At 47.2% G+C, this 10,532-nt stretch overlaps 1 protein-coding gene across 2 annotated transcripts; it reads left to right on the forward strand.

The window, feature by feature from the left end:
• The first annotated feature begins 266 nt into the window (after nucleotides 1-266).
• Nucleotides 267-10,249, forward strand: Znf436 (zinc finger protein 436). 2 transcript variants are annotated; one of them, XM_015485537.2, is made up of 3 exons: nucleotides 267-964; nucleotides 3,203-3,329; nucleotides 6,373-10,249. In XM_015485537.2, the coding sequence occupies exons 2-3, from the start codon at nucleotides 3,224-3,226 to the stop codon at nucleotides 7,623-7,625; spliced, it is 1,359 nt and encodes a 452-aa protein (XP_015341023.1). In that variant the 5' UTR covers nucleotides 267-964; nucleotides 3,203-3,223; the 3' UTR covers nucleotides 7,626-10,249. The 2 variants fall into 2 exon arrangements, with proteins under 2 accessions (XP_015341023.1, XP_015341022.1); XM_015485536.2 differs by lacking the exon at nucleotides 267-964 and adding an exon at nucleotides 1,990-2,420.
• The last annotated feature ends 283 nt before the right edge of the window (nucleotides 10,250-10,532 follow it).

Below are 10,532 nucleotides of genomic sequence, written 5' to 3' on the forward strand. Positions count from 1 at the left end.
AATCCAACCCAGACCTGTCTGACCTTGATGCCCACACTCTAGGGATGCTGTCTCTTGGGAACCCTCCAGGATGCCAACTTCTTTGGTGTCCAGATCTAAAATTTTAGGTGGGACAGGATGGTACAATTCTGTGGTATTTAAACAACCTCTAACCCCACAGTTGGAGGTTGGAAGAGGAGTAGGAGTGGGAGATGCTGCGTTATGCCTGGGTAGGGTCCTAATAGTTCTTTTTACACACTTGAGTAATTTAACCATAAATAACTGGGCACCAGGAACAGGACACTCAGTAATAAAAGCATGGCCTGGAGTCATGTTTAAAAAAAAAAAAAAATTCAAGTCCCTCAGTGGGTGGATGTATCTGCAAAACAAAAGAAAAGCCCCTTTCCCAGCCCAGGCAGAGAAGTCTCCTGTACAGTTAGAGACAACAGGCTTCCGGGCACGTAGCCAAGGTTCTGGGGATATTTATAACTTGAAGAGGGTGGGAGTCCCTAATAAGCTGCTATATTCTTTTTCCATCACTTCCCTCTCCAAGGCTACAGAGAGCTCGGAGCTCTTCCCCATGCAGAATGCCTGCTTTGCCTAGTGCTCGACTTCCATTGTCTAATTCCCTCATCCTGGCTGGGGGGGGGAAAGGGAAGGCTGCAAGTCCTTCCGTTCGGAGGAGCTCCAGCTGAACGCAGCATAGCTGCCAGTGGGGTTTCTTGGCCGGTTGTCTTGGCCTCGGAGATCTGCCTATGAGCCTGTGGTTTCGCGGAAGTCTTCGGGATCAGCCAATGATTCCTGGGCTTTGCCTGCAAGTCTACGGATTCGAGGTCGGTCTGTGGGTCTGGTCTCCGGAATCTACCAGCGATCCCCAGAATCTTTCAGCACATCAGAGGTCGGAGAAAACTCTGCGGCTTTGGGATGTTTGAGGCCTCTCGGATCTTGACGCCGGCGATCTAGTGGATATCTGGCAGGCCGGGAGGTAAGTCTGTTGGTCCCCAACTCGGGTTTGCTGTTTCCTACCTTCACAATGACTGCTGGCATCCTGAGGACCCGCTGGGCTCAGGCTCTCAGAGGCCCAGGGTCCCCTCGGTGAGCGAGGCTTCCAGAAACCCTTTCAGCAGACAAACCCTCCAGGATGATAAGGACCGCCCGCCCTCGCCCGGGGGCCTGGCTCTCTCCTTCTCACACGCCCTATCCTCACCCCCGCGTCTGATTTCCTTTAGGGTTTTCGCTTCTCGTCTCTCAACAGGCGCCCTCTTTAGAAGGACGCGGTTGGTTGCCCCTAGAGGGTTAACAGCGACGAAGCCCGCACACCCCAGGCTCGGCACCGGACCGGACTCGCGCGCAGAAGAGTAGCGCAGAGCCGACTGGGAATTGTAGTCTGCGTGTGCGCAGGGTGCGGATACCGCATGCGCTGCTGGGAGTTGCAGTCTGTGTGCGCCTAGGGTGCGAGTTCCGCAGGTGCTGCTGGGAGATGTAGTCTGCTTACGGGCAGGGTGCGAGCTCCTATGCTGGGAAGTGTAGTGCGTAGGCGGGGCTCAAAGTTCCAGCGCGCCCTCCCCGAGGGAGTGGGCGGCTACTGCTTTTCACTCTGGCCGGTGCTGTCAAATAAGGGATAGATAATCCCAGCAGAACTGAGCCCAGGCCAGCACCTAAATCAAGTCCGACTTTGCGGATAATGAGATGTGACTCAAGAGAAGTTTCTAGGGACGTGAAGGAAAGCAAGGCAACATCCCTGGTTTAACCGGGCTGTGGTCTCCAAAGAAGAAAGCGGGAGGTACTCCACCCTAGCTAGGAGGACACGCTTCCCTCTTCACCCTTTTGTTCTTTTCCCTCCTCGGCTCTTGGCCTCTGACTGGCCTTTGTACGCCGAAGTGGAACTACAAGTCCCGGCAGGCCACCGGGTAGGCGCAGGCGTGATAGAGGTGCTCGGCCACGCTGCAGGAGGCGGGCCAAGTATTCGGCATCTGATTGGTAGGGCATATTGCAAGCTTTGATCACTGGTTGGCTGAGGCAGCTGCCGGAAAGGACCCAGCCTCGAGTTGGAAGAGCGGAGGCGTTCTGTGGGCTGGGCTGAGGAGCCTCCTCCCTGAGACAGCATCGCCTAGACCCCCAACCAGGGAGTGACCACCCTGGGGCTGTCCTAGTCGTTTCTGGCATTGCTTCTATCCGGTGGTGGCGGAGACACAGAGGGCGGGTCATGCCCTGGGATCAGGGAGGAGAGTGACCGGCCCTGGTCCAGGGCCCTCCCCGCACGCCTCTTGGCCAGAACTAACTCCAGCCCTGGGGAGTGGGCAGGGCCTATTTGCAGTGCCTCACGCCCTGCTTTTCGCCTCCTTCAGCGCTGTCTGCTAGCTGCTATTCCTGCTGTCTCTCCCGGGAGGCCAACCCTTGTGCCCGAGATGGCAGCCACCCTGCTCATGGCAGGGTCCCAGGTAAGCCGGGGGTGGTTTCTCGGACCTTGAGTCTGCTTAGCCACCTCGTCTGGCATTTCTCCGTTCCGCAAGTCCCTGTGGGGAATTCCCTGGGGTTAGTAATTCGTTCGCTTCGTTATTCTATCTCCAGGGCCTACTACTGGGCTAATACAGCCGCAAACAAGCATATATTGAACACCTGCTGTATGCCTTTAGGTACTGGGGGGATTACAGATGGACAGGACGGGAGCTACCCCGCCTGCTCACAGTCTGTTGGGAGAAAGACGCATCCGGTTAACCGTGATACAACGTGATAAGTGCTGTGTTTGCCGTAACAACAAAGTGCTGTGGTGTGGAAACAGAAGTGGGAGTGATTAATTCTATCTGGAGCATCCGAGGGCCGAGCGGCGCAGAACGGGGGTGGGGGGCGGCGGCACCGAAGAAAACCGTAATGAATGGCAGTATTTCACTAGTCTGAAAAAGATATTTCAAGAGAAAGAGGAACATTGTATGTAAAGCTATGGAGTGATGAAATTGCTATCTGTGTTCTCAAAAAGGCATGGCTAGAGGATAAGTTCCCCCAAGTAGGGCAGGGGTATCCAGCTATGGAACCAGAGCAGTTCGGTTTTTGTTTTGTTACCACGTGTGTTTTCCTGGTTGTTTAATTCTTTTTTGGACTTTACAGAGGAGACTCAATGCCTTTTACCTCCTGGACATTTCCAACCATGTCTCTAGTTTCAGGAAGAAAAACTGTTACTAACCTCCTTGATACCAAGTAGTGAGGAAGCATTGTGTGATTTCAGGCACCTGTGACATTTGAAGATATGGCCATGTACCTCACCCGGGAAGAATGGAGACCTCTGGATCCTACACAAAGAGACCTTTACAGGGATGTTATGCAGGAGAATTATGGAAATGTTGTCTCACTAGGTAAGTAAGGATTCTACCTTTCTTCACACCAGCGTTTTTGAAACTATGTCAAAATGGCTTGGCTTTCCAACAGAGCCTAGTTGTTTGATCTTTTAAGTCACTTAATTGGATATTGGCTTGAGTTGAGTGTTCAGGCAATCTTTGAATATAGAAACATCCAGATCATATATTTGAAAAGAAAAAGAAATGATTTTGCACATTTTAGAAACATTCAGATTTCTTGTGCCCTGAGTCATTTGCCATTCTCCAGCCTGTTTGTACAGAGCCCTGACCAAACAGGTCTGGCATAATGGTGCTTGCCAGGATATAAATGCCCCTGTAAATGGTGCTTTTACTCTAGGGCACTGGAAGATGAGGGATTCTAAGCTAGGTTCATGGGAGGGCAGAAGCACCCGTTTGTGTTTGTTTTGGCTTCAGAGCGCCAGCCTTGCCTCAGGTTCTTTGTCTGAGTAAGTTCTTGTCTAGAGATGTGTCAGGGTGAGTGTGTGAAATGTTCCAGATGTATCCCGAAATGGTGGGATCACAAATTCTATTAGCGGAGGCAGTTTCATTTTGTCTGTCCGTCTGTCTCTTTTCCTTGGCAGTGCTGGGGATGGAACCCAGGGCATCTCACATGCTAGGCAAGTGCTTCTACTACAGAGCTGTATCTCCAGCCCCCATTTTTTTTTCATGTTCTGCAAATCTGTTTTCTCTTCCAGCTGTATTTTGGTCTGGGTGTAACTAGAATAAACAATTTATCGTAGAACTGAACAGTCTTTTGACTCACTTTGTCTCCTGTTAGGACTTGACAGCAAGTTAGCAAGTGTGTATGCTTCACTAGGTCATCTGCCGTTTGTTAGAATGAATCCACTTTTCAAAAATCCTTTTTTTTTTTTAAAGAGAGAGAGAGAGAGAGAGAGAGAGAATTTTAATATTTATTTTTTTTTTAGTTCTCGGCGGACACAACATCTTTGTTTGTATGTGGTGCTGAGGATCGAACCCGGGCCGCACGCATGCCAGGCGAGCGCGCTACCGCTTCAGCCACATCCCCAGCCCGACTTTTCAAAAATCTTGATCCCATGACTTTTCTCAGCACAAAAGACAACCTGAGGGTTTCTTCTTAATTTGGGCTTTCTCTCTGGTCCTGAGTTGTTCCCATCCCTTTTGTAGAAAAGCAACCATAAATAATGTTATCCTCTCATGTCTTTAACCCAAATATTTCACTCAATCCAACAAAAACAAGAAATGAAAATCTTTAAAAGTTTAAATTTGCATTCCTGTGGTCTGGCACAAGGAGTGCTTATTAGAAGGACAGAAGCACCAAAAGAAAAAGCTGGTTTCTTCTCCAAATAACCTTGGGAGAGGGTTAAATAATGTTTACAAGACTTCTTTATCTCAGGACTCCTCAGAATCTTTAATGTGTTATTAGGCATTGTGGATTCCTAATGAGAGGATAGTGTATGCAACATTTACCAAACTAATTCATCCATGGGCCCTTTTCTCCCAGCATACTTACTAATCCCTTTATGAAAAATATACTAAGAAATCTACTTGGGCTGGGTGCAATGGCACATGCCTGTAATCCCAGCATCTTGGTAGACTGAGGCAGGAAGATAACAAGTTCAAAGTTAACCTCAGTGACTTAGCAAAGCCCTAAGAAACTCAGCAAGACCCAGTCTCTAAATAAAATATTTAAAAAGGGATTGGGGATGTAGCTCAGTGAAAAAGCACCCTTGGGTTCAATCCCTGGTACCAAAAGAAAAAGAAAGAAAAAAGAAAGAAAGAAAGAAAGAAACACAGCTTGGAAAATTTAGTGTTTGGGTAGAAAATTCTTTCAGACAGTGGTTGTGTTTTTGATTTTCATTTGAGAACTGTACATCTATACGTGTAATATAATCAGTCAATGCCAAGAATGTTCTGATGCAGGACTGTGGGTGTAGCTCAGAGAGTCCCTGGGTTTGATTCCTAGCACCACACACACAAAAGAAGAATGTTCTCAAACATCTTTTTTGCCTTCTCCATGTTCTCACATCTATTTTCACTTAAAAAGGCCACTGGAAAATAGCAAGTGACATTTTAGCACTTTTTTTGTTAACTAAGATATGACACAGATAACTAAAAAATCATTTTTCTTCATACCAACCTAGCAGGTGCTTTTGAATAAATATTATATGATGGTAATGATAAAAACTTGACAAGTTAAAATATATACATACATAAAATACCCAGGATCTTGGCTTTTAGAAATTCTAATTTAGTCTTTTGTATGTTCTGTTAATAGTTGTTTTGATCTTCCAAAACACCAGAAATATGTAAAGTTTTTATAATGAACCATTAACTGCAGTAATATAAAACATTTGAACTTCCTAATTTTCTTTTTGCAGTACCAGGATTGAACCCAGGGCTTACATATGCTAGGCAAGCACTCCACCACTGAACTACACCCCCAAACCTTTTTCTTTTATTTTGAGACAGGGTCTTGCTAAATTGGTTCTGGCCTTGCTATATTGATGAAGCTGGCCTGGAACTTGTGATTCCTCCTGCCTTGGCCTCCGAAGTGTCTGGGATTGCACAACCCCTAACCAGAGCATGAACTTTTTATCTGACTTTCTGGCTCTACCATTTACTGCTGTGACTTTGGGCAAGTCACTTCCCTTGTCTCAGGGTCTTGGCTTTCTCATTCATTAAGATCATCCTAACACCTGCCTCTCAGGATGGCTGTGATCATAAGTGAAGTAATGCAGTAAAGAACTTAGTGTAGAGCTGGGCAGGCGTGGGGGGCATGCTTGTAATATCAGCGGCTCAGGAGGCTGAAGCAGGAGGCTCACAGGTTCAAAGCCAGCTTCAACAACTTAGCAAGAGCCTAAACAACTCAGTGGGACCCTGTCTCTAAATAAAATACAAAAAAGGCTGGAGATGTGGCTCAGTGGTTAAGTGCCCCTAGGTTCAATCCCCGGCATCAAAAAAAAAAAAAAATATATATATATATATATATATAAAGAACTTAAGCGTAGCAACTACCCACAGTGCAATCTCCGGTCTCATTATTTATGCTTTATTACAGATTTTGACATCAGGAGCGAGAACGAAGTGAATCCAAAGCAAGAGATTAGCGAAGATGTTGAATTTGGGACCACATCTGAAAGACCCGTTGGGAATGCTGAGGAAAATCCTGAAGGGGAAGAGGCCTTTGGAACCGGGGACAGGTCGGAAAGACAGTGGGGGGATTTGACAGCTGAAGAGTGGGTAAGCTATCCTCTCCAACAAGTCACCGACCTGCTCATGCACAAAGAGGGCCACACGGGCATCCGCTATCACATATGTTCCCACTGTGGGAAGGCCTTCAGTCAGATCTCGGACCTTAACCGCCACCAGAAGACCCACTCGGGAGACAGACCCTATAAGTGCTACGAGTGTGGAAAGGGCTTCAGCCGGAGCTCCCACCTCATTCAGCACCAGCGCACGCACACGGGGGAGCGGCCGTACGACTGCAGCGAGTGCGGCAAGAGCTTCGGGCGGAGCTCGCACCTCATCCAGCATCAGACCATCCACACCGGCGAGAAGCCGCACAAGTGCAGCGAGTGCGGGAAGAGCTTCTGCCGCCTGTCCCACCTCATCCAGCACCAGAGGACCCACAGCGGGGAGAAGCCCTACGAGTGCGAGGAGTGTGGCAAAAGCTTCAGCCGCAGCTCGCACCTGGCGCAGCACCAGCGGACGCACACGGGCGAGAAGCCCTACGAGTGTAACGAGTGCGGCCGGGGCTTCAGCGAGCGGTCGGATCTCATCAAACACTACCGCGTGCACACCGGGGAGAGGCCCTACAAGTGCGACGAGTGCGGCAAGAACTTCAGCCAGAACTCGGACCTGGTGCGGCACCGCAGGGCGCACACCGGCGAGAAGCCGTACCACTGCAACGAGTGCGGCGAGAACTTCAGCCGCATCTCGCACCTGGTGCAGCACCAGCGCACCCACACCGGGGAGAAGCCCTACGAGTGCAGTGCCTGCGGGAAGAGCTTCAGCCGCAGCTCTCACCTCATCACACACCAGAAGATCCACACCGGGGAGAAGCCCTACGAGTGCAACGAGTGCTGGCGGAGCTTTGGCGAAAGGTCGGATCTCATCAAACACCAGAGAACGCACACGGGAGAGAAGCCCTACGAGTGCGTGCAGTGTGGCAAAGGGTTTACCCAGAGCTCCAACCTCATCACGCATCAGAGGGTCCACACCGGAGAGAAGCCTTATGAATGTACCGAGTGCGAGAAGAGTTTCAGCCGGAGTTCAGCCCTTATTAAACACAAGAGGGTGCATACTGACTAAGTCCTGTAATTATGACTGAGAAGCCATTCGTTTGAAGGTACAGTTGACATCTGTGAGCTCGCTTGAGGCCGAGCTGCTTTTACCCTGCTGACTTTCCTGGTTGTGGGCTCTAATTAGAGCATCCAAGAAGACCGTCACTATGAAATTCAGCCGCACAGCTCTGAAACTTTATCCCTCCTCCAAAAGAGAGACTTCCGTTCACTCAATTTTTATTCACTCAATGGATTACTTCATCAAATTCAGTCCTGCAAGTAGCTGAAACTCTGAAGACCAGGGGCAAATGCTGGTGAATGCTCAGGCCTGGGGTTGGAGTAAATCTTTAAAGGTTACTTCTACCATCCAGGGCCCAAAATCTCTGCTAGGGGAAATGTGGACTGTAATAGGGTGGTCAAGTTTGCTTTGGAAAAAGGCAACCAGACTTGGCCTGAATTGCCACCCGTGTTCACACACCAGAGTAGAGGGCACACACATCCTCCCCTCCAAAGGGCTTTCCCTTGAGTCGCTCTGCATCTTTCCTTCTTCCTGAGAGCGGGATTCTGCATGATGAAGGCAATGATCAAATCTTTTCTCCTTCTCATTGTTTCTAATTAACTTGTTTGAAGCTTGTGTCTTTGTAGATACAAGTGTGAAAGGAAAAATGAGACATGGGTTTGAGGACCAAGACCCATCATCAACGGTGGTGACTTTAGCAAGAGGTGCCCACTGTTGTAATTGCTATTAATCAGGTTTATGAATTTTATTTGGGAATCATTGTATGGAATATTGTAGGGAAAATATCTTCAAGGAAAGATAGGACCATAAGTGATGGTGGAGTAAAAGGATTAAGTGGAACCGAACCCCTACAGGAAGGAAACACAGAGTCCCTTCCTAAGGAATGTAGGTCATTTCTGTATTCTTCCCCTTCTAATCTTTAAGATCAATTCTCCCTAAACTGCTAACTCTAGGGTTTGATAGGGCCACATCCTAGTGTTTATCTTAGCTTGCTAAGGGCATGTCTCTGTACAGTGAAATGTGTACTCCTTTGGTTTTACTAGTAGTGGTAACTGAATTTTCAAAGAATTAGCATGTTCTTGGGTGGTGTGGATCATGTAACGGAACTACAGACATAACTCCAATGTGAGAAATGTCCTTTTTTTTTTTAATTTGTATGGAAAAAAATTTAAATGCTAGTGCTCATGTGTGCACCGTCCTGTAAGGTTTGTCTTTGTATAGAACGCAGCACTTGTTTGTATGTTTCCATCAATTGGAGAGATAACGACTGGACAATAAGTTTATTGTCCTATTCTCAGACTGCATTAACTTCAATGGCAATGAAGACCTCTTTGGCCTAGTCAGAAGGAATTAGTAAACCTACATAGGAATGTGTTTTTATCCTCCCAACCTACAAATAGAAATGGTTAAAGCAAGAGTTGGCCCCATTTAAGCCCAGTAGAATCAGTTTTCCATCTCTTAGCCCAAGTAGAAATTAAGAAATAACCTAAATATTGATACTTCTGCAAGTCTGTGGGGGATGGGAAGGAACCAGCGCCCAGGAGGTGGGGCTGGAATAAGGAATGTGTTTTCCTTTGAGAAGGCCCCAGTGTGTTTCTACCATGCTTTCTTGTGAATGTTGTAACATTTGGAAAAAAAAATATATTTTTGCCATATCTCTTTAGGACTGGTATGCACTAAGCATGTACAAGGTCCTGGTTTCAATCCCCAGCCATTGGTCTCTCTGGGGCAGAGACTGTACTAGTGAGTTACTGTGACCCACCACTGTGTGGGATCACATCAGTTGCAAATGACACACATCAAAAGTAAGAAAATGAAAAAAACCACTCCAGGGGGGTTTCTTCATATTTAAAACGAACGTGGGGCAGGGAGCATGTTATTTTGTTCTATACAAAATCTAGAAGACTGTGAGAATTCCTATTTTAGTTGTCGGGTGACTTGTATGTTCTTGGTAACTAAACTCAAGTATGTCTTCTCCTGTATCAATGTTGCTGATGGTTTTAATGATTTCAGCATTCTGGTGCTGCGTTGATCTACTACAAGTGTCACCCTGGGAGTGGGCATAGAAGTCAGCACCTCTGTGACCTAACTGTATCTCACATTCTTACTCTGCTCTTCTTACCTCACCCCGACCTGTTCCTGCTGCTGCCTTTGGCTTCTTAGAGGTGAAGGGCTCAAGAAAAGGCTTCTGGGTGCCCACCCATCTCCATACGTGTATGCTCCAGTGGGGAAGTTAAAAGGGCTAGGGCCACACGGCCCTGTCTCCTCTTTCTGCCCGTTGTTACCCATTTGCTGTGCTGAACTGGGTGCAGAAGTCCTGCATCAGACCCTCTTGGCTAATGGTTTTGCTTGGCTTCTGTTCTCAAGTCCCTGGCTGCTTCTGCACATGAACACCCTGTGCCTGTTTTCCGTGGATGTGGAGAGTGAATGAACAGTAAATCTGTAGAGCATTTTCCCTTATGGTATTGGTCACAGTTATCCTAGTGTCAATTGACATCTGTATTATTCTAACAATACTCTATAATTAAAACTACAATTTAAAAATCAAAACAGCTGAGAATTATTTTAGTAATTCACTCATGCATATAAAGGCTTTTCATCAGATTCATTAAAATTGGGCACGACCATCTTGACATTGATGCTTTTTTTGTACAGACACTGTACAGATGTTCTTGTGGGGATTTGGGAGTACAGTGTCTTGAGCCCTCTAGATATTGCCATATCTTGAGAAGATGCAAAAAAATCTGTGAAGGGTAACCTGTTTCCTGTGAAGGTTATGCTGGTGCAAAGCAACATGGAAGTACTTGGTATGGATGACTCATTAACTTAAGAAAAAGGAAAAACACATCCAAAAGGAAAAATGGGAGAAGGCCTTGTTGCTCTAAGGAGATTTTGGGGGGTATGCATTAAGAAGAC

This window comes from Marmota marmota, unplaced genomic scaffold, assembly GCF_001458135.2.
Source record: "Marmota marmota marmota unplaced genomic scaffold, marMar, whole genome shotgun sequence".
In the NCBI taxonomy this organism is placed as follows: Eukaryota; Metazoa; Chordata; class Mammalia; order Rodentia; family Sciuridae; genus Marmota; species Marmota marmota.

What these genes read in the sequence shown, in the direction of transcription:
- Znf436 (XM_015485536.2), top strand. Translation starts at nt 2,388, where the DNA reads ATGGCAGCCACCCTGCTCATGGCAGGGTCCCAG. An exon ending in TGCTCATGGCAGGGTCCCAG is followed by an intron (nt 2,421 to 3,202) that starts GTAAGCCGGGGG and finishes GTGTGATTTCAG; the next exon opens with GCACCTGTGACATTTGAAGA. An exon ending in TGGAAATGTTGTCTCACTAG is followed by an intron (nt 3,330 to 6,372) that starts GTAAGTAAGGAT and finishes GCTTTATTACAG; the next exon opens with ATTTTGACATCAGGAGCGAG.